Source organism: Choloepus didactylus, chromosome 17 (assembly GCF_015220235.1).
Source record: "Choloepus didactylus isolate mChoDid1 chromosome 17, mChoDid1.pri, whole genome shotgun sequence".
In the NCBI taxonomy this organism is placed as follows: Eukaryota; Metazoa; Chordata; class Mammalia; order Pilosa; family Megalonychidae; genus Choloepus; species Choloepus didactylus.
Genome location: NC_051323.1, coordinates 58,863,147 through 58,887,277, shown reverse-complemented (window position 1 = coordinate 58,887,277; position 24,131 = coordinate 58,863,147). Strand labels below are relative to the sequence as shown.

The 24,131-nt window shown below is 38.6% G+C and overlaps 1 protein-coding gene across 10 annotated transcripts in view; it reads left to right on the top strand.

Annotated features, from left to right (window-relative positions):
* The window catches only part of LTBP1 (latent transforming growth factor beta binding protein 1), a 413,770-nt gene that overhangs the window by 364,574 nt on the left and 25,065 nt on the right, over window positions 1-24,131 (top strand). For 5 of the 10 annotated variants that reach the window (XM_037806447.1, XM_037806444.1, XM_037806446.1 and 2 more), the window contains 5 exons: window positions 3,760-3,885; window positions 8,187-8,330; window positions 20,750-20,926; window positions 21,644-21,730; window positions 23,633-23,761. In XM_037806447.1, coding sequence (XP_037662375.1) covers window positions 3,760-3,885; window positions 8,187-8,330; window positions 20,750-20,926; window positions 21,644-21,730; window positions 23,633-23,761 — 663 coding nt within the window. The remainder of the gene's footprint in view (window positions 1-3,759; window positions 3,886-8,186; window positions 8,331-20,749; window positions 20,927-21,643; window positions 21,731-23,632; window positions 23,762-24,131) is intronic. The other 5 variants (XM_037806449.1, XM_037806445.1, XM_037806453.1 and 2 more) reach the window with 2 other exon arrangements.

Genomic DNA, 24,131 nt, shown 5'->3' with positions numbered 1-24,131 from the left:
TATCTCAGAGAACTCACATACCAAAGAAAATTCTAATGCATTAATTTTTTTTTATGCAGGCCATTAGAGAAGTAAAGCAAATGCTGTCTTCTTATTAAGCTATTACCTCACCTCATTATTGAAAACATGAATCTAACTAAGAGTCACATATATCATCTTTATGAAATATTAGTCTTGAAGAGCTAGTCTCCAGCAGGCATTCCACATGATTTTTTCCTATTCATTCAAATCCAAAAAATTGCTCATCTAAACTTTATCGTTTAATCACTGTTGCAGTAAGTCTGCGACGGCAAGATGCCTAGCATTTTGTAACCAGCTTGGGGATTGTTCACCTTTGGGTCCATTTTTCAGTTCCTATGCTGGTGAATGGTAATAAGAAATCATCATCTGTTGCAATTGCATAGAATTAATAAAAAGAAGAGCAAGAGATTTTCCTTCAAGAATCTGGACTGCAAAGGCACCAGATTTCTAGTAGCTTCTTTCACTTTCTACTGGTTTTCTACCTTCCTTCTCATTATAGTAGGGAAATAAGCAGCTGGTGGGTTTTAGTTGAAGTTTCCTACCTTGTAAAGTAGCCCTGAAAAGTGCAGCAATGGATGCATACACACAATGCTCTGGGAGCAGAAAGAGGGGTCCCTTAAATCTGCTCTTGGGGTATCTAAAGAAGGTGCCACAGAGGAGGTGTCCATGGGCTGATTCATGGAGGCCAGGAAGAGATTTCTGAGCAAAACAAACAGGAAAAGGATTTCTAGTGGAGGGAGGAGTGTTCACCAAGCCAATGAGAAAATAGAGACTACTGGGATTTCAAAGAACTCAAGTAGACCGACAGGCCTCCAGTGTAATGTGAGAAGGAGGTTAGGAGCCAGATGATGGAGAGTGCTCTATGCTCTGCAAAGATCGATGTTGATTCTCTACCCAAGAAGAGATCTGAGCAAGAGAAGGGCACTGACTTATTTGTACTTTTAGAAAAGCACATTGGCACACAGTTTGGTGGAGAATGGATTAGAGGGAGGGAACCAAGGTTGCAGATAGGGGAACCAATTAGGAATATAATGAAGATACTGTTCCACTCCAGGAAAGATAGATAAGAGGGCAAGACAGGAGACATACAAGAGCCAGTGGAACATGAAGAGTAGGAGAGAGGAAAGAATCCAGTGTGACATCAAGATTTCTGGCGTGGGTGGCTGATTGGATTCTCTGGTGAAGGGAATATTGGAGAAATGGGGGTGAAAGGAGGAAAGGAGAGATAATAAATTCATTTATTATGAGTATCTCTAGTAGGTATTAGATAAATGGTTTGAAAGAACAGAGGTGAAACCGTGAGAGAGACTGGGAAATCATCAGTAACAAGTGATTGCTGAAGCATTTCTAGGTTTCCTTCCAGCCCTTCAAGTCAATGGTGGTTCAATGAATAACATAATCTCTTTGGCAAATGTCCATTTCAGGAAGTCTGAGTTAGCAGTGGCATGTGTTACGTGATTTGGTGAAATGATGCAGTTCCTCCTTTCACAGTTGTAATCAGGAAATACGTTGTGATCCCATCCTAATGCTGACACTAAAAATCACTCAGAACAGATTGATTGAATGTCTTGTGTTAGATGTTGCACAGGAGACTCATTTCTTTAATGTGAAATAAATATAGGCCCCTCTGTCATTGAGCTTTCAGTTCACATCAGGGAAGTAAGATTGAGAAGCATAAAAAAAGGCAAGATGGAGGTGAGAGGAATTCCTCACTAAGATCAGGAAGTGGACATTTAGTAGGAAGACAGAGAATCCAGTTTAAGTTAATAAGTTTGAGATTGCTACACAAGATGATAATGGAAATGACTGATTAAAAACTATGCTTGAGAGAAGGATCCTGACTAGAGACAAAGGTAATTGGAGTTAGGGGAGTCTGGAAAAGGTGGAGAGGGGAGTACCTAGGATATGGCAGAGATCCACCTTCAGGCTTAGAAAGGGTGAGGGCAAGACAAAGTGGTAAAAGGTAGGAGAATAAGAATGCTACTGTGTCAGGGACCATGGAAGGAGAGAGTTCAAGGAGGGGTGATGAACAGACGTAGAGGGTTAGATATGGGTGACCAACTGGCAAAGGATCATTGGATTTCATGTTAGGTCAGTTGGTCATTGGTGACCTTTCTCAGAGGAGATTCCTTGGGATAAAGAGTTTGGAAGTCAGATGGTAGGTAATCAAAGTGGAGGAAGTGAAGGAAGAGTAATCATTAACATCCTCATCCTCATCCTCATCCTCATCATCAGCATGTATTGATTGCTTCCAACATTACATGCCAAGCAGTGTTATATGTGTTCTTTTGTTGAGCCCTTACAGTATTTCTAAGAATAACATATCAGTATTGTTAATATTAATAATTATTAAATTATTAATATTGTAGGAATATTGTCATTGTTTCCTTTCTACAGATGCAGGGTGTTAAGAAATAAAGGCAATGAGCGAGAACATTCTTTTGAGACATTAGCAGTGAGAAAGAGTGGCTGGGTTGGTTTCATGATCTCATGAAAGCTTTTTCAAGAGTTTTGAACATTTTTGAAGGCAGTAAGGGAAGGATCCAGGGGAGGAAAAAGTGAAGATGCTAGATTAGAATGAAAGATGGGATAAGGGGGGCAGAAGAGGCTGGTAGGGATGGGAGAAGGGTACCGGCCTTGAAATGAGAAGGGACACAGTTTACTTTCAGTCAAGAAAATTAATAAAACTTTAATGTAATAATTCACATTTTGCAATTCAAAAATGTAAGTCTCTGAACTTATACTTGGTAATGACAATGTTGGAATCTTAGGAAGGGAAGAGAGCTGCTGTAAATAGATTTATATTCTTTTTCTTCTAGAAAATTTTTTTACCTGCCTTAAAATTTTTTTTAAAGAAAAGCTCAGTTTATTTGGAGACCAAGTCCAGAAGCAGGGAGAACAGAAGTATGCCATGTGCAGTAAGCTCGGAGAATGGGGATGAAAGAATGGTGAAGAAAATTAGCAAGTGTAAGAATAGTGAAAAACTATATCTAAAAGTCCTTTTGTAATTTTGCAATGGAGACATCATTTTTGTGAGTTCATTTATATTAATGGAAAAAGGCACAAGATCACTATCATCAGTTTACAGGGAACAAAAGGAATTTGCAAATTGTCTGCTGGCTAATCGCTTGGAGCAGGGTCAGCATTTAGGACATGGAGTGGTTCTAACTTGGAGACAGGAGAGCTTTTCTTGTGAAAAACTGGGATTGGCCAGCTGCCCTGCTGAACTCACCCAAGTCCCTCTCTCTCGACTTCACAGGAATGCTGTTTAGACTTGATCAAGGTTTATTGTCACCAGGGTGCAGCAAACCCTGGCTCAGGTCCGCCAGTGCTGCTTTCAGGCCACAACTCTGCATATAGAGCTATTTGCTTTTACCACAACCAAAAAAAGTGTGAAAACATTGTCACATATTTCCCCTGTAGGAATATACCCTCTTTAGAAATAGAGTTGAAAACATTTAGAAAATATTGACCATGGCAATTGAAGTAGTCTTTTCTGTTTGAAAACATTTCCTGAGAAAAAGGAAATGTTGTCTCTTAGAACTCCACATGTTGACTATTAATTCACTTCTATGAAAACATTTTATTTATATGTAAAATGTTTTTAAATACTTTCTGTGTAATCATGATCATCTCATACTAATCAGGGCGTGTTGAGTGCCTCTGTCTATCCATTAATACCTGGTGTTTGTCAGCCCATGTTTGTTTTGTGTCTGATGTTAAATGTCTTTTTTGCAGATATTGATGAATGTGTAAACAACACTGTTTGTGACAGTCACGGGTTTTGTGACAATACAGCCGGCTCCTTCCGCTGCCTCTGTTATCAGGGCTTTCAAGCCCCACAGGATGGGCAAGGGTGTGTGGGTGAGTTTTTAGACTTCTTTTCCTCAAAATATTTCACATCTCCGTATTGATAAGAAATCAAAGTTATTAACAACAGGAGAGGTTAAAAGCAACATAATTTGGGCAGAATTTCATCCTCATCTGACTTTGTAGTATAATTTGGGGATGTGCGAAAAAAGAAATTACGGTTTCTGAAATGGTGAAGAAATATAGACATGTATAACTTTATATGTATTTTAAAGAGAACATCTGTTTAAGTTCTTAGCCGAGTATGCAGAATTCTATAGTCCCTCCTATACAGGAAATAGAGTCTGGTGTGTGGTATGGCTTGTCTGTCTTCAAAATGCACCTCCTTAGGCAGTGCCTTTAAGAGAAAGTGTTGGCAAGAGGTTCGTTTCCAGGAATGACACCCTAAAACGATGCTTTGGATTGTGCAACTGTAATTCTTCCCTCTCTTCTGGGATTTATGGGGCTGGAAGGAACCTTAAATACCATCTGATGTCCTAGAGTATGGGCCAAAACATGCACATATATAAGATACTTCATATTTCAGTTTCTAATCATCAAATCAAATTCATTATGAATCATATTTGCAACTTAGAGCAATTAAATTGGAAAGAGAGGAAAGTCTTTTTAATTCAAAACTTCACAGATGACAAAGCTTTTTCTTTATTCTTAATTAAGGAAAATAGCTGTGTTTACTACATGGCAGATGGTGCATAAGAAAGAGTCAGTAACTTTTTTATTTGAAAATTTGCAATTCAAGCATTAATTCATTTGCCATCAGATTAAACTGGAAAAACAAATCTATTCAGGGATTTAATGATACAATCACTTGAATAGTAACTTCTTTTATGGTGTTAATTATGAAATTCAATTAATTCCCAAATACAAATTAAATTTTAATTACAATTAAAAATTATCTACAAAACAGTGATGTATTTTTGAGCAGAAGCATCCGCTGGTCAAAAATATGTATTATGAAAGACGTGGTCACGGATACAAACTCAGATACTTACTTATTTAGCTCAAGTTCATTTTATTCCTCGTGTAGATCATCCAAGTAAAGAATATCTCCACATTATCAGAGTATATTTGTCTTTAAAAATATGCTACTGTACATCAGTAAAAACATGGATGGTTTGCAGTGTAGACTAAGAACAAGGATGCAGCGTTGGTTGTGGCTTTATAGTTTATGAGTTTGCTGACCTTGGGATTAACCTTTGTGGCCTTCGGTTCTCAGTGTACTGAAAAAGTGAAAGGGGTTGATATTGCTTTGAAAAGTGAAGGAATTGCACTAAATGCTTTCAAAGTCTCCTTCCAGCTCCAAATTCCACTGACATGTAATGGTTACTAGGGAGTGCATTCCAGGCATTAGTAGAAAATGCTAATATTCGAGTCTTTAAGAAAATGATGCTTTTTCCCTTATTCTGATTATTTAGGAAAGTGGCTAACTGAAGAGCTCAATAGCAAATATGTTCTTTCCCCAAGTCATTTTGGGTTTTGAGCTATGGAATCGATTGTTTTCTTAATTAAGTAATAACAGCTATCACAGAAAGATAAAGTGTCGGAGTGGGAAGCCAGCAGAGTTCACTGCAGCTCAGCAACTGTTAACAAGCATCCACTCTATGCTGCAGACATCCCAGGTGCTGGACCCAATGCCTGAATGATAAAGACAAAGAACACGGGGTTCCTGTGCTTGAGCAGGAGACAAAAACGCATCGGTAACTTTGACACAAAGTGCTAAGTGTAGCCAGCCCAGAAGGTATATGGTGGAGTGTTAGGAGAGCCCAGAAATCATTGGCAGTAGCCCGTTATCCACAAGTGAAGAACGTTTCATAATACAGCTGAGAATATCCTAATCTCTAATTCCCACTCCCCCTTCAGTCCGCTTTCCACAGCAATACAGGTGATAAGATTCATCTGACATTTGCCTAATATTTTGATTAATACAGGTAATGTAATCTGGCTCTGCTTATCTTCTCAGCCTCACCTCTTCCTTCTTCGCCTGTGATGTTCCAGCAATATCAAACTGCTTGTGGTTGCTCATGTTACTGTGCAATTATTTGGCTGACATTTGCTCCTTCTGCTGGGAGCATTCTCCTGACCTGTCCTTCCCTGTCCCTGGATAAATCCAATTCATTCTAGAAGATTGAGGTTGGGTGATGTCGCCTTCCACAGTCCCCCATCCATCCCTCATCCTCAGGCTGAGCTGGGGGCCCTCTTCCTGCTTTCATCACCCTTAAGCAAATGTCACTTGGAGCACCTCCAGCCTTTTTCAGGAATAATTTAACCATGCATGTACTGTCCACAGCCCTTCTCCAAGGCCACAGCTTACTGTGATGGGGAACTTTGTTTCTCTCTCCCCTGAGCCTAGCACAATGCTTTGCCTGTTGGAGGTACCCAGTAAATTTTGATTAACTGTTAACTGTTGAAATAGCAGATGATGAACCATTGGCTCCACATAGCTCCCGAGCCCCTGGATTTTCACCCCAAACAGCCATATGAGCACACCCAGCCCATGCCAGCTTGTCCGTTCAGCACATACATGAAACCCCAGCCCTGGAGAAGGACTGCGTGTTATCATTTTGGTGAACTTGACAAATGTCACTTTGCCTGTTTACTTATTCTTCCAAAAATATTATCTGAGCATCTGTTAAGCACTCTTCACCATGATGGGTGCTGTCTGGGATTTCAGAGATGAGTCAGTTGTGAAACCAGCTTCTGACCACACTCGTCCTCTCCCTGGATCCTAGCTGCTGCCACCTTCCCATTATCACCCACCCGTCCTTCAGATCTCGGCTCAAATATCATTTCCCCAACCCTGAGGCCCACTGTTCCATGCTTTCTTAGTGTTCTGGACTTTGCATTCCTAGAGCTTATCACAGCTTGTAAGATTATCTAACTAATTTCCCTGGTTGACTGTAAGCCCTATGATGGCAGACATGGGGCTGCCTGACTTGTCACTTCCCCAGTGCCTGGTGTATAGAAATAAACCAGAAAATATTTCTTGACTGAATGAATATCAACAGCCATGTAAATAATAAAAGTTGGAAAGTAGAACTTTCCATTTGACATTTACCTAAAATTGATAAATGGAAACTGGCAAGTTTCTAAAGTCAATTTTTCTGGTCTGAATTATGACCGTCTAGGTTGATTAAATATACCAAGTCTCTGCTTTACTCTGTGTCACAATATCTTTTCATAAGCGAAGCCTGGCTTATTGGCTTTATATATGTTTATAAACAGAGTGAAAAGGAAAACTGAGATAATTATCCAAATAAGTCAAGATATATAAACTTTTTGTCCAATTAACTGGGCATAGCAGGTGAAAATAAGATTCTTTTTTCCTGAATGATTTGGATAATTGCTCAAATTTTTCGCTTTGTGTAAACCATCTCAGAGTCTGCTCATGAAAGCTGGCATTTGTGCATGCTTAATGTGTAAAATACATGAGCATTTTAAATGTCACTTTACTGAATGGATACTCATTAATAAAATTTCTTAGGAGGAGAAAAGGTTAAAAAGTAGTGTCTGACAGGATCAAACATAAAATGAGCCTTCTTTAGGACTATGTGCTTGTATAATTTTGAATAAAACACTTGTCTATGAGCTTCCTTACTGTGCTTTAACTGCATGTATTTAAGTACAGAAGAAAATCATTAGCAAGATCCTTGTGGAATGTCAACAGAATTTTAAAAGGCACAGTGAAATCAATGATAAGTTATTGGACCAGTTTTCTTCACATTTATGTATAACGTGGTCTAATTAATATTGGCACATGTCTTTCCTTCATTTCTCAAAGAGTTGCACAAACTAAATTCTGACTGTTAAATTACAGACAAGTTAGCTGCCAAAGAACTGAATTTTCAGTCATTTAAGTAGATCTTTTCTAAAAAAAATTCACGAATATAAAGAACTCTGTGGTTCCCGAAGCGCCAGTGATCTAATTTTCCTTGACTCAAGAACTGAGGGTAGGGTGTTGGGTCATTTAAGACTTAATTATGTTGAAAAGTCAGTAAAGATGAATTAGAGGGTCAAAGTGTGTGTATGATACTTGTGATCCAATTCCGTGGTGTACCTTAAAACTAGAATTGGAATTTAGAGACTTCATGTTACATTTTCATGCTCCTTTCACACAAACCAAATAAGAGCAACCTCTGTCTGTAGGAGCCCCTTCCCTAAAAGAGCAGAAGGGGTTTGATGGCTCACTGGGGATCACCTAGTTTCCAGCAGACACTCCTGGTGTGGGCACAGCTGTAAAATACAGAACTGTCAGGAATGAGGCACACGTCTGAGCTGATCTGTGCTTCGTTTTCCAGATGTGAACGAATGCGAGCTGCTCAGTGGCGTGTGTGGTGAAGCCTCCTGTGAAAACGTAGAGGGGTCCTTCCTGTGTGTGTGTGCAGACGACACCCAGGAGTACAGCCCCATGACTGGGCAGTGCCGTTCCCGGGCCTCCGGAGGTAGGTGGCTGTGGCCCTGGGCAGGGGGTAGAGGTCTCATCCTGGGAAACTGTACCCACACAGCTTTCAGTTAAACACTTTGAGAGTGAGCCAAGAAATAATTGAATGTTTTGGCAGGTTGTTGTCTCTGAATGCTTCTGTGTTCTTTCCGTGCTCAGTTTATCTGTGGTTTTAGGATCATGGGTGATGACTGTTTGGACTACATAGCCTCTCATGTTTTCCAACCCATGGACGCCATGGAGAGCATAAAGGATCCAAAATAATGAGAACATTTGTTGGGATTGCTTGAAATTTAGAGAGCTATCAGTTCAGGGTTTAAATATGGCATCATCTCCTTAAGCTACATAATCCTCCTTTGTTGGCCCTTGGAGAGAAGTATCTTGACACTTCTCTAAATTAAAAGCAACATGTAGGCCTCTCAGGATCTACAAAGACTTCCAGTTGGAATTCTGAAGGTATTTTTCCAGGATTTGGCCTAGAGAACAGCTATGTTTGCAATCATTTAAAATTTGATTTAGGCAGTGTCGTCATGGCCTGAGTTGAAATGGAGAGCTGACAGTTTTCCAGCTAAATTAATCATCTTCTAGATCACCCTTTTACTTTATGCCATGTAACTTGGTTGTATTTTATGAAAAGCTAAAGACCAAATGGCCCTTTGAGAGCTAAATACAATGAAACATGGACCATTTCACTTGCTTGCTCTATCTCAGTTAAGTTATCCATGCGTCCTTAGTAGTTTTCATTACTTCTCTATAGGGTGTACTTGTATTGTACACAGGTAAAATCACTATCTTGTAAGTAAGGGGGAGTAAAAAAATATAAATGTTTTCACTCACAAACATTTTTCTTCTCAATTATTAAATAGAGAAAGGCAAGGGGGGTCAGAATTAAATAAACACATGGTAATTCAAAAACATTGTCTGTGATGGGCAGAGAGGGTATTTCTGGAGTGGGGGCAGTGCTGTGCTGTTTGTTCATTGGCGACCGCTGCCACACACATGCCATGGAGAAAAGACTTTTCAGTTTGGTTCTACCTATGATAGCAGAAAAAAATAAAAATAAAAAAAAACCCAGACTCTGGTTGGCCAGTAACAGGGCATTGGTTTAGTAACTGTCTTTCTCTCATTGGTCTTTGGTTTCCATGAGTGGCACCTCAACACTGTGTTACTTTGAATAAAATAAATCACATATCATAATACTGTATAGTCATTAAATGGTCTGTGTGAAAATTAGGACATCATGATAAATGCATGTGATACAATGTAAAGTGAAAAAGAAAAGCAGGATATGCCAGTGATCACAATCTGTAAAGGAGAGAATCGATAAAAAGATAATTATTGTTGAACTTAATGGAAATTTTATTTTTTTTCCTTTATTTTCCAAACTTTCTGTAATACTATTTTAAATTGAAAGGCCAGGGCTCTTGTCTGCTACCCACTTTCTAGCTGTGTAAACTTGGGCATGTCGCCCAACATCTATAAGCTTTGGTTTTCTCTCCTGTAAAATAGAGGTTTATGAATTTTAAATAAAATTATATATATAGAAGTCATTATTTAATGGTAAAGTACTATATGAGGTAATAAAATAGTAAGCTGTATCCCAAACACATAAGGGATATATATTTCTCATCCTCTATGATTTCTAATTTTCATAAGCATCTCATAAGTATCTTTTCCAAAATATTATGTGTTGTATCTTTTAACTACAAGTATTTTTGCTAGAATATTTTAGTGACATCAAGACATGGTTCATTCAGTTCAGACAGCTTCAATTAGGATGCTTGTCTGAGATCCTGAAGTTTGCTCATTGTTTTTTTGGAGGTTACTAATGATTAATAGGATCATGAGAGAATCTACATCATCTTGCTTCTTAATACTTTAGTGACTCCTGTTGCAAATCTTCTTCCTTGCTCCCTGCTTTTTAAGTCCTTCTGCACCCAATTCCCCAACACCTGTTTTGCCTTTTTTCACCCTTAGCCTGCTTGCTCTCTGTGTTGATCAGGATTCTCCAGAGAAGCAGAACTGATAATATTATTAAAACATTAAAAGATATATTATAGAAATCGGCTCATTCAACCATGGGAATTGGCAAGTCCATAGTCCGCAGGACAGGCCACGAGCTAAAAACTCTGAAAAAGATGAACGTGAATTTCCTGAGGGGGGCTGGCTGCCTGAATTTGAGGCAGAAATTCTTCTTCCTGACTTCTGAAAGGCCTCCAGCTGATTAGATGAGGAGACTCCCCTAATCTCTTAAGAGAATCTCCTTTATTGACTGCAGAAGTAATCAGCCATAGATGCAATCACCTGACTAATGATTTAAATCCACAAAAGACCCTCACAGTATAACAATCAGGCCAGTGCTTGCTTTACCAACAACTGGACACTGTAACCTGGCCAAGTTGACACATGAAATTAACCATCAAACGCTCTCATTGGCTGCCTCTCCTTTTGGAGTGTTCTAGTTAGACTCCACTAGTTACCTTCCTTCTGCTTTTTTTGAAGAACATTATTTTGAGCACTAGCTTCACAAAGCTTGTTTGTTGATGTATATGTAGTTTCTCCTCCCACTTAATGTTATATGTAATCTACATTTCTGGGTTCCTTCTATATATTCTCCTAGTTATCTGGTTCTGCTACATACTATAAAATTGTTTTATTTGTCCATGGTTGGACTTATTAATTTATATGGTTTCTGGCAAACTTTGACTTCTTTCATGCCCTAATCTGTAGTGTACTTGACAAATTTTGACTGACTATATGGAGTCGTAAGACTGTCTAATGATGGCATTTTCATCTTCGTAATCCTCTAGCATTGTCCTGAGAGACAAGGTGCAGCTATAAACTGCATCAGGAATGTTCTATCTGAACCAATATTGATCAATTATTTGAAAAAGATGATCCAAGCAAGAAATCATAGAAACACTAATATATTGTTAAATATTAATTTTTAACTTAAAACATATAAATGTACATTTATTCACAAATCTTCAAAGAAAGGCCAAGGTCTGTCTCTGAGTAGAGTTACCCTCTTGACTGCATGGCTTATGTTGCCTAAACCACATCTATTATCTACCAACTAAACTGTCCACTTTAAAGGGTGCAAGAATTTAAAGAATTTGCAAAGCTAAGGATTTTTTTTTTTTTTTACAATTTTCTCAATTATTTATACAATTGTCTCATACACATCTAACTGGATCACAATCTTTTTACTGAATCAACTTTAGTCTTTCTAAAGCATTAATTTGCCCCGAAAACAACTCTACTTTCACACTCACATTTTATTGGTTTTACATGCTATTTAATTAAATTGCATGATTGTAATAACCAGTACACCAGCACAACATGCTTGTGAATAAACACACCTCAGTGAGTCCTGGTCAGCATACCAACTGCTCAGCCTGTAGGAGGAGAAGGGCGTGGACCTACCAAGAGTGGCCAGCTGAGCAGTCCACTGCTGTGCTGTCAGCCAGGATGCTGTTCAGAGAGCAAGAAAACATCAGCAAGTCCAACAGCTTGGTTAAACAGAGGTCTGTTAGAAGAGCATGTACTATACCTCAGTCAAAAAATCTGCCCTACATAGCAAAACATTTTGTACATATTTTAAAATATTTTTCAACTAAGATTCAAATTAATTTTATTATAGATATGATATACTAACAGCTTACATGTCGTCCTTCCTGAGTAGTAATTAAGAAAGGAAAGATAAGTCTGCAACACAGGCTACAACATTTTTCTCGGCTGTTGAATTTCCCCAGGATAACCCACATTCCAACAGTGACCCCTAGCATAATAATTTGTTGTGGTGTCATACTGAGGACAGAACTGGGGCCAGTAGGAGGAAAGGTTAGGAAGGCAAATGTGAGCTCAGTATCCAGAAGAACTTTCCAACAACTAGAGCCACTCAGCAGCAGTGGGACCGGCTGTCTCTTGAAATAGCCAGTGTTTGCCCAGAGATACCCAAGAAGAGCTGGGATATCCATGGGCAGGAGAGCACCCGCTTCCAATAGGGCGTAGTTCCAGATGACCTGTAAGGGGCTTTTGAACTTGAAAGTGCTAGGATTTGTATCTTTATACTATGTCTTGTCTCCCACATAATTCTTTTTAGGTCAGGTCTAATGTTTTTCATTGCCCAGGCCTTTGACCACTAATGTACCTTACTTTATGTTGCCTAAAGCATCGGAAACAGAAATAACTAAAAAATGTCCAATACCAGACCACTCATCACATTTAGAGGATATGGATATGAAATACAATCTGATGCTTTTATTTCCTTAGTGCCTGTGATAATTGCACAGTAAAAACTTTATGTCCTTGGGCATGCTAAAGGAAGCAGTAAATATTTAGTCTTGGCAACTGTAGCCTTCAGGCTTTACCCACAAAATGCCATTCTCTGCCGTGATTGGTGCACAGGGGAGACTCTGTGGCAGGAACTGAATTTTATTTTTAAAACAGAAGGGCTAATGAAAAGAACATGGTGAAAAAAGATACATATTAGAAATCAGTGCAGGTGGTCCTCATTTGAAGAATGAAAATAAGCAAACTCAGAAATTATAAAGCATATAAATTGAGGTGATTATTTGCATTACAAATTAATTGTTCACTTTACACAGCCATTCATTATAGAGTTTCTTTAAATAACAAGGTTTTTCGTATAGTTGAAAGCTTACTCTCACATCATGAGACGTAGCTGTAGAAGCCACCTTAGCAGTTTTCTGGTCCAGTTCCTTTATTTACAGCACTGAGTTTTACTCTTTGGGTCAAACAGCTGATGAGAGGCAGAGTTGGTACCAGAACCCAACTCGGGGATCTTTCTACTTCATTCTACTTCTCAGGGCTGAGGAGCTCATGGCACCAGTTTGTTGTTTAAAATGGGTTCCGCTTCACTTTGTTTTGTTTGATTTTGTTATTGAAATAATATATATTCTTAGAAAACTGGAAAACATAGAATATAGATTTTTTTTGAATCCCCTCCAGTGTTACCTCCAGGGGTAATCTCTGTCCCCATGTCACCTCCACACTTTTGAAGGACAGGTCATACACCCCATCTCGATGGAGCCATCTCCCTTTGATCCCCAGTGCACTGAAATCTGGACCCCTGTCATCATCTGACTGTGACTGCTTTCTCTCGGGTCGTTAGGGAGCTTCTATGTGCTAAAGCCATTAGCCTCGTTGCAGACTCGTCTTCTGAAACATCTGACAGTGGTTTCTCATTCCTCCTTCTCTTCCCTTACTGATTTCAGAACATTTCTCTCCCCTGCATCCTCTGTTTCTCAGGCTGTTCTTTCTCTGTCTCTTTCTCAGGTTCGTCTTCCATAGCCCTTCCCTTCAATTAATTACCATTTCCTCTCCCAAACAGCTTCTCCTCCTGTGTTCTCTTGTTAGTTGCCAAATATCAACACAGACATCTGTACTGCAATCCTGAAGTCATAGTTTCAATTTCTTCCTCTCAGCCACCCATTTAAGCAATCATAACATCCTTCCAGTTCTTCCTCTGCAGTGTCTTCCAGATCTCTCTCTGTTCTGCTATCACTGCTGCCCCATGTCAGTCGCTCAGCCTCACTTCCTCCCCCAACCTCCCTCCCTCCCCCAGCCTCCTTTGCTCCCCCCGCCTCACTACCTCCCTCAGCCTCACTTACTCTCCCCCAGCCACACTTCCTCCCCCAGCCACACTTCCTCCCCCAGCCTCACTTCCTTCCCCCAGCTGCACTTCCTTCCTCAGCCTCACTTCCTGCCCCAGCCTCACTTCCTCGGACCCCTGCAGAAGCCTCCCTGCCTCTCTGGCCATGGCCTCCTCCCATTGATTCCTGTTCCACACTGCAGCCAGAGTTGACCTTTTGAAACATAAATCTGCTTTTGTATCTTTCTTAAATCTTTCAACAGCTCACCACTGCCTACAGCATATAGCCCAAATCCATTAGCTCAGCACCCAGACCCTGAATACTCTGTGATCTCAGCAGCCACTTTAGCTTCATCTCCCACACCACCATACCCTAACCTCAAGCCGACCCCACTGCCCCCTGCTCCCCACCCAGGCATGCTTTCCCAAGACCATGCTGTTCCCCATACTGACTCCTCTACCTGTGGTGCCCTCCCTTACCAACCTTGTTCCTTGAAATTTTGTTCAAGCCTTTAAAAGTCACCAAGTTATTAAGCTTTCCTCCAAATCCCCAAGGTAGAAGTAATAGATTCTGTCTCTTTGCTCTCATAACACTTTGCTTGTTCATTGTGGTTAACTGTCTCTGTGTCTTATTCCTTTTTGTATTCCCAAACTTTATGGGCAGCCGTAACCTAGCTCAGTGCTTGGCAGTGCCTGGCTCATGGTAGACACTTAGTAACTGTTGAATAAAATTGCCTCGCGTCTCCACATGTGAGGTGGTGTTCCTCCATGTACCATTCATCCCATTCTGGTGAAACAGGAGGAGCATTTCTTTGCTTCCAGGGGACAAATTGGGCAACTCATCTGCTTGTTTCTGACAATTGAACTCAAGCAGTATTCTGTTCTGTCTGCCCAGAGGGATGCTCTACAGGTTTTGTGGATGTACATATTTTTTTAAGGCAGGAAACCACATATAACATCAGCCAACTGTTATATTTGGCACAGTAGGGTTTTCAAATATGTGTAGTTAACCTGTAAAATAAATTATCATTGAAAGAGTTTTTTAACATAATTTTTGATTGAAAAAAGAGAACTTTGGGAAGGAAAAAAAAAAAAAAAAAAGACAGTGAGACCACAGTATTTAGAATGCAAACATTGTAAAATGCCGTGAAACTCCTGAGGTCTTATTGTGTGTTTTTAATGAATCTATACCGTATATGTAGGTAAGGCAGAGGAAAACATGCTCATTTGTTTAAAAAAAAAAAAAAAAAGTTTGGTCAAGTGTCTTCCTACATTCAAAGATAATGATGAGAAGAGTTTACTAATTACCAAACCTTGCTTGTATTTTCATAAATTTTCTGCTTGCTATGTAGAGTATCTAAAATACCTAAGTTTTTGATCAAGAGATGTCCATATTTTAATGAACACACATATCAATTGGTCAAAGCGATAGACTCAAACTCTACCTCCAAACTATTTTATCTTCTTAGTACCACAAGATATATTCACCCTGTTGCATGAGAAATGCATTTTGGATCCTAGAATTTGCTCTCAATTAGGCCAATAGAGGACTAATTTCTATATTTCCTTTTAAATGTTTCCAGACATTTTACGTTGCCTCGGATTCGGCGTTATCCACGGTTATCTTCACAGACCCTCGGCACGCTTACGTGTCACCATTGTTATGGCTCTTGTGCTGCTGTGAAATCTGCTATTAAAACAAACCGCCTTGTCATTCTAGACGTTCTCTTTTCTCCGTCTCCATTTATGCTTCCTTTTCTCACTCATGTCAGTGTACTTTTCTCCCATTTTTCTTTCTTCACAGTACTGTATTCTGCTCTCCGGAACCCCGTCTTTCATCCGCATCTGCCTACTTTTCTTTCCCTGTCTTTTCCAATTCTAGTAATGTCTCCATAAATCACAGACTTGCTCTCCACCCTCTCCCCAGTTGATACCTTTCCCAGGCCCATGTTTTCCTTTTCCTTCTATCTCCTTTGCCAGAGAGGGGATGGGAAGGGGAAGGGCACCTCCATTCCATCTGACAAGCCTTCGTCTCTGCCTCGGAAGCACAAGGCTCTGAGCGAGAGGAGCCAGCTCTTCTGGCAGAGATTGTCACTGTCACCTGCCCCAACACCTAAATCAGAACCTCTCCCTTTCCCCTGCCCTCCCCTATCACTCGGTCTCCTGTTAGTGCTTTCCTGCGCCCATCCCCAGGCCCTCAGGGTCACATGCTGCAGAATGGCCAGCCAGGCCTCCCATTCGATTTGGTGCCCTGGTCTCCTAGGCTTCTGCAGCCTGCCTTTCCCCTCACCCTCTACACACAGGCCTAACAAAGTTGCTCTACACACAGACCTAACAAAGTTGTACTGCTTCTCCTCCTCACCCACCTTTGCACCTTATTTATTGACCTTTTTTTTTTTTTTTAAATCTTTTAGAACTCAGCTGAGATGTCCCTGCTTCCAGGCAGGCTTCCCTGATAGCCTTTCCCACCCTCTCCTTCTGCAGTTCTCTCAGCCACAGCACTTGCTCTCCCAGTGCTGTTGTGGCCAGTCTGCTGGTCTGACTTCCACCCAAATGAGCTCTTTAAGAATGGAAATTGGGTGAAGGTGTCTTCTTTTAAATTATTTTTTCCTCATGTACTTTGCCTTCTAATCTTCATTCTCACTTTTCTCACATCTTTTACCATCTGAAGTCACCGTCTTTCTATGGTCTTCCTCTTTATTTGCATCCCTTGTTCTGATTGTGAGTGCTTTCTTTTCCTACTGAATTCCACAGAAAAATACCTTTCTCCTCATCTCCCAAGTCCTTGGGAAAAAATAGAAAAAAAATGAATTTCCAAGTTCTCTTTTAATATGCCTTGAAGTATAACTAGAATCCCTTGTCTTGAAAAAACATGAGATTGTATAAAATACTTGTGTCTCTGGCAATTTTAGAAATAAAAAGGAGACTAAGTTTTCTGGGTAATTCTACTGAAAGTAATTTGTTGGACGCTACCACAGTCACAGAGTTTTGTAAATTGATTTTTTTCTGGACTCTGGACAGGTTTCATTTCGGGCACTGTTCACTCACCCGTATTTATGATGTTATTCTTTGGTCGTTGTGATAATCCCGACTGCCTCAGAAGGATGTAGAAAGGATTAATTCATAAAGGTCTTCAGAACACATTACAAATGGAAAATGGAAGCATTCAAAGCACAGGGGAAAAAAAAAAAGCTCGTTAAAAACGCTCTAGTGTCTGTCTGTTTCACAAAAAAAAAACAAAAAAGAAAAGCAAGGTTCCAGATTTTCTCACCCCCAACAGCAAGCCCAAGATTGGACAAATTTGGGGAAAGACAAAAGAAGGAAGTAATCCTGTAAGAAAACACCCCACCCTCGTTAGACTTAGACCTAAAGGAGAGGGAGCTCCAAGAAAGGTTCCTCCTGGGCAGCAACTGCAGCCCGAAGCCCCTCTTTCCTTCTCAGAGGAAGAAACAAGATCACGCTGTACTCAGCCTTGCGGCTAAACTCCACGCACCAGGAAGAGCCCGGAAAACCGTCAGGGACTGACTACCTGCTGCCTTCTCCTCATTTGTGTCTAAAAGAAACAAGAAATAAAAAGGAAAAAAAGCAAAGCAAAATAAATCCCTGTTCATTGAGATGCTAACAAGCTGAACCTTCTGGAAAGAGTTTGGGGAAACACTGGATGAGGGACACTGGGAAAGAAACTCTTCTCTCTTCTGGAAAGTGGGGATGCTCTACACCTCCACAGTTAAATCTATAGCATGAAGTCCCTCTGTAGATCATATGATAAGGGAGAGGGAAAGTTCCTTATAAAGAGCACACGTGTAAAATGTTGAGATACTCGCTTCCTTGTTACTGCTAGCCATACCACGAGAAGTAAAGCACACAAATGGATGCTTATACATCGATGTCAAGCCAACCTCTTACTACAACTGAAAATTCAAATGTGAAAATACCAAAGAGGTAATATATTTCTTAGAAGACTATGAGATATGCAGTGTGGCTGATCTTACAAAATCTTTAAGAAGAATAAAATTCATTCTTTTCAATGCTTGGACCTGCCTATAACCGTTGATTTGACCCTTTATAATTATTTTCCAGTGGAAACAATCCACCCTAAATTCATACAAAGATTCTTTAAAGAAATTACATTAAATGTATTTACTGATCAGAACTTTACCCCCAGTGGAAAAATGCTCTTGGAAATTAATCATTTAAGGGTTAGGAAGATTGCAGTTTTTCACAGAATGACCTTTGTGTGAAAAGTTTTTTAAATAAGAATTAGCATCTTTTTGCAAACATGCCCAAGGGCCTGACAAGATCTCCATCTCAGCTGTGTAAACAGTGAACTTTCAAACTGCTCCGAAAGAAAACAGGAACAACCAGTGTAAAACCTGAATAATACAATTATGTTATTGATTGTTTCCCTTACACAGTGATCTGTTTCCTTCCCAAGAAAAGGGAATTTTATTTTGTTTCTTAGTTTCCATGCTGTTTGAGTATAATGAACATTGCAAAAAAAACATAAAAGCAGTGTTTCCAAAAGAGTGTATATAATTCTTGGCATGTTTGTCTCTGATAGGAAGCCTATGGTTTCTGCTTCCCTGTGGACATAGCAGTCTTCCTTGAGGTCCTACTGTATAGAATTCCATTTTGTGATAAACACCCATGGCATATCTATAGCTTTATACATGGGGCAAAACAAACAATTAATGAGTGCTTTTTTTTTTGCACAAGCCATAAAATAAAAATTGTGTTGCTTACTTGATTTATATTTCTAAATGCATTCCTTAGTAGCCAGCTGCACTTTTTTAGGTCGGCTGAACAAAAATAATTGGGCAGAATTGTTGATAGAAATAGGTAGTCAGTTTATTCACAAATGTTGGGGAAAGTTTATAAAATTTTCTAAAGGGTTTATGATTGAATTGATGATAATTAAAAATATATGCTCTTAGTTTTCCTAAGTGATTCCATGCTAAAGAGCTTAGAGCCCCTCCGGCACAGAAGGGCAAAGCACATTTCTTCCCAATCACACTTGAAGCAAGCTAGACAACATAAAGGATATGACAAGTTTTATCCAGTTTCACACACGAAGAAATGATTTAAAACTGCTTCATAAACTGCTGCAGAGAAATTGGCATTTCATTTTTTTTTCCTGACACTTGTTCTAGGTTTGAATTTGTTGTCAGCTCTTAACATTAGCCTCGAGAGCCTAAGCTGAAATCTGTCAAAGAAAAAAAATTTGAGAATTAGCCAGAATCAAGTGTGCAAAGAGATCTTTTATATTCTAATTGATACTTCTGTGTTCTGAGAGTAATATATCCTACCAGGTTGTTTTGGTTTGGTTTGGTTTTGGTTTTGGTGGTGGTGTTTTTTTTTTTGTTGTTTTTTTGTTTTGTTTTGTTTTGTTTTTTGCTTGTTTTTAATGCTACAGGAGGAAAGAAAGGGCAGTAGCTTTTCTGATAGAATTTTTATGAACTTAAAATTTAAAAACACCTTTGTTATATGATACATTAATCAAGTTTGTACAGTCAACCAGACTCTGCCAAAATAAATACATAGAAAACTGTTGTGAAAATAGCTTAATATGTTTTCCTAATAACACAATTTTCCACAAACTTCAAAAATAAAGATAAGTAGTTATTGATGTTAGTCTTGTCCTCACCAGTAAATGTTTTCCCTTTGTCCCTATAGTTTGTTTGGGTCCAGGAATCTGAAACCAGCAGAGTTCTGATGAAAATAGTTCATTAATCTAAGTAGTTGCAATGGCAGTAGTCAACTTTTTATTTGCTGTAGCTTAAAATAAAAGCTATTAGTAAATTCTAACTGGATCACAGGCAGTAATTTGAACTGTGTAGCATATGGTAGGGGAGAAATTAGGATTCTTTCCAAGTCTAGCCACAAAATGTTGATCATTTTTTAAAAGCACAAACTTTTTCAGAGACTTCAAATCTGATGGAATTCAATCATTTTTATCATTATCTAGAAGCGGGTGGATTTTGTTCTCGTGGTTGGTATTCTCTCACACCACCTTGTTTGTCTTTTATCAGAGAGGGTTAAACTGAGGATGCTGGAATATAATTTACTCTAGGCCACACTTGAGCTGGGACTAGAACCCGGCCTTGAAATTCTACCCTGAGGCTTAGCCAGCGCTCACTATTTCGTTCAATGTCAATATTTGCAACAGTTTAAGTACTTAAATTTTCAGTGATGAAAAGTTATTTTATACAAGCCAGATGACTGCAGTGTTTTCCCAGTTACCTTCTTCTAGCTTTGAGCTTTTCAAAAAAAATTTAGGAGCATGGTCACCGAAAGGGTTAAATATTATGTGTGGCCCCATGTCTCTGGTCAAGTGTTGGAGAAAATTTTCATTGATTTAAGTAGTTATTAGAGCTCAGTGAAGAATCGCCCTATGTTTGACAAGAAAGCAGATACTGAAACTCTTCACAGCCAAATTTATGATAAAATAATTGGTTAAGGTAAAAGGAAATGATTTTGACAGATTTGTGCTCTTGGGGTGTGTTCGAAATCCACCAAAATTTAGGATTCTGGCACATTTTTATCTTAAAGTGAACGAATCTGATCCTGACAGATTTGTACTTTTGGAGTATGTTAGAAATCCACCAAAATTTAGGATTCTAGTGCATTTTTATCTTAAAGTGAACAAATCTGATCCTGAAAATGGAAAGCAGTGTTCTGTAAATGAAATGCTATTGCCACATCCGGTCAGTCTTTTTTTTTACCATTGGGTTTTCTGCTTTCTGGTGTTATACGCAGATGTGATCTATCCTAAACACTCTTTTTACTTTCTACTCTCTGTTTAGAGATAGATGTAGATCAACCCAGAGAAGAAAAGAAAGAATGCTACTATAATCTGAATGACGCCAGTCTCTGCGACAATGTGCTGGCTCCCAACGTCACCAAGCAGGAATGCTGCTGCACCTCAGGCGCTGGGTGGGGTGATAACTGCGAGATCTTCCCCTGCCCTGTCTTGGGGACAGGTGAGCATCAGCTGAGAGCTGTCGTCACACCTGGTTTGGTCACGTGGTGTCCATGGGCCTTGGAATGGCCTCCTGTTGGTTTCTACGTTGAAGCTTTGAAGTGATGACAGTCACTGGTGCCTGGCAGTCTTGAGGTGACCTTACAGTGGGTTTCATTCAGCGCTGGAGCAGTCACCCTCACCCCACCTCAATATGGATTCATAAACTTACTTCTGTCCATCACAGAGTCTACTGTTGCAATGAAGTTCTGTATGATATGTTGGCAGAAAGATAATTCAATTTTATTGTTTTTTAATTAAAACCAATCTTTTTTGCTAACAATGATACAACATTATCTATAACTAGAGCTTTATATTAAGACTAAGATTTTGCTTGATTCTTACTAAACCTTTAAAATACTAGAGATGACAGTGATAGAGAAATAATGATCATAATATTAAGCAAAACATGGGTAAATAAAATACAGGTGAATTAGGGTTTTTAAAAAAATTTTAAGTAGAGATGTATGAAGATACTAGCTTGATTTGCACCTAATTCATAATTTTTGAGATTGGTCTGAATTTATTTGCCTGAATTAGATGGGAAGATTTGTGTTAAAGTTAATGAGTCTAAGAAAGGAAAATTGGATTTGAAAGGAACATGCATTCATGGAAGGTGTTAATTTTTTTTTTTCTTTTTTTCCACTTCTTTTCTTGATTTTGTTTTTCCTGAAATCAGCTGAATTCACTGAAATGTGTCCTGAAGGGAAAGGTTTTGTCCCCACTGGAGAATCCTCTTATCATGTTGGTGGCCAGAAGTATAAAGGTCAGAATTAAACAGAAACGGTTTTGCAACATGTGTACATCAGACATTCAAGTAAAAGCACTGTTTAGGTTGCACAGATTGGAGCTCTTTTATGACGCAGACACTGATTACAGAGTCTTTAATTCTACTATTGGAAGAAGACCCAGGAAGAACAAATGTGGGAATCATACTGCTCAAGGCTCTTAATATTTAAATTTCAGTTTCTTCATCTCCAAGATAAAATAATGTCTCAAAGGTTATTGTGAGGATTAAATGAGATAATACGTGTAAAAGTATTTAACACAAAGTTCTATACTTTATAGGCACTGAATAAATTTATTCTTTTATTCCAGAAGTACATTGAGAGTCATGTAAATCATGACTATATAAATTTGAACCATTCTCATGTTTATCTTTATTGTCATCAACAAAGCTGAGGTGCTTATTTTTAAAAATACTCTCATCACTGTTGTTACAACTTTTTACTAATGGCCACAGATTCATAATAAAAATGGAAAAGAAGAAAGCAAAGTAGATATGTTATGTATTTAATGCTTTTATTCTCTAATTCTAAAATAAATGTGCAGCCTCTTTATTTTGCTGAAATTCAAACCACATGTATAAATATTTCCTTATTACCCACTCTCTTACATTTTCATGATAGAGATATTATGAACTTTTATATACAAAGTGATTTTTTTCTTTACAGTTTAATATTGAAAACTGCTAAGTGGCTGGAAAACAGACTATAAAAATATTTTTACTGTCCATCCAATGTTGGAAAGCTAGTGTTTTAATAATATGGTAAAATTCAGTAGCTGGACAAAAAATTCCATGTGTGTTTTTTAAAATACATCTATGATTTAGTCCAATTCAGTAACAAGAAGACATGGTTTGCAATATGTATTTAATATTTTTCAAGGTCCCAAGTATCATAGACTATATTTTTACAGGGATGTAGTTAAATTTCACTTCATATTATGGTGCAGGACCCTGAATTCACTGTAAAGTCATCTTCTTTTTTATATAAAAATGGATTCCTTCTCTCCTTATCTTAGCCATGCTAAGGATTAGATTCAGATCTGAACAGCCCTATGTTCTAGGCTTGGCTCTGCCACTTTCCAGCTGTGTAACTGAGCAAGTCGTCTATGTAGTCTCCATTTTTAAAACTAGATGGCATTAGCTCTAAAATGCTAGGATAGATGCTAATAAGAATAGCAATAAAAGCAATAGGGAACACTGAGCTTTTACTTGTGCCAGGCAGTATACTGAGCCACATACATGGATTATCTCATTTAATCCTTTCCATTGTTTCGGGTGGGTATCTCTCTTATCCTCAATTTATTGGTGAGCACAGTGAGACTTAGAGATGGCAGGAGCCCTGAATCCATAGGTGCAAGAATCTACCGGCACCCTCAGCAGCTCATGTTTTCATTCGCTAACCTTTATCACCAAGAAAGAATACTTGGATCAAATGCAAAATATCTTAGGGAACATCCTGGACCACCTGTAACTTTTGCTCAATTAGTGAATGGGCCTGAGTAGACATTTACAGAAGTGCACATTTCTGAAAACAGTATATTCCTTAGAGAATATATTTGGTGCCTTTATGGAATCCATGGACTATTTCATCAATTACTCAGTAGCATCTCAGAGAACATATTTACAACTACACCTTCTCTGAAAGTGTTTTGGAGATTGCTCCTTAAATATTATAGGCAAACCACTTCTTATTATGTTTCTACATCTGTGAATTAGGCATAACTTTAAGAATTGTGTATTGTCTGTAAAATTATCTGGAAATATAGATGATATTATTATATTTAATTTGATATAGGTATATAATAATAGGTATACTTTTCTTTGTAACTGAAGGTGAGCAAGGCTAGCTCCTCTTTATATTTCTCAATTTTTTGCCCATAGATGCAGATGAATGCCTACTCTTTGGACAAGAAATCTGCAAAAATGGGTTCTGTTTGAACACTCAGCCTGGGTATGAATGCTACTGTAAGCAAGGGACATATTATGACCCTGTTAAGTTGCAATGCTTTGGTAAGTTTTAAGAAGATACACTATCGTGTATTGTGAAAATATACAGATGGGAAAGAATAAGTAACGCTAAGCCATAAAAGCGATTTCCTTGAATCCAAAGCATGTGTTGAAAAGATCTGTAAATGTTTTATGGATATTTTTCTTGAGCAAGATTTAAGAAAATTTAAGTCTCCATACTACTTACTCCTTAAATGGATTTTGAACTGAGAGTTCATATTCAATATGGAATTATAATTCAGGTTGTTGGTATAACTGCAGTGTTCTTTTGGTCTGTGTAACCTCCTGTTTCATCATTCATAACGTACAAGTGAAAGTCATTTTTAATACTGACCCAGACTTTAATGCTTAAGCAGAAAACCATATACACTAG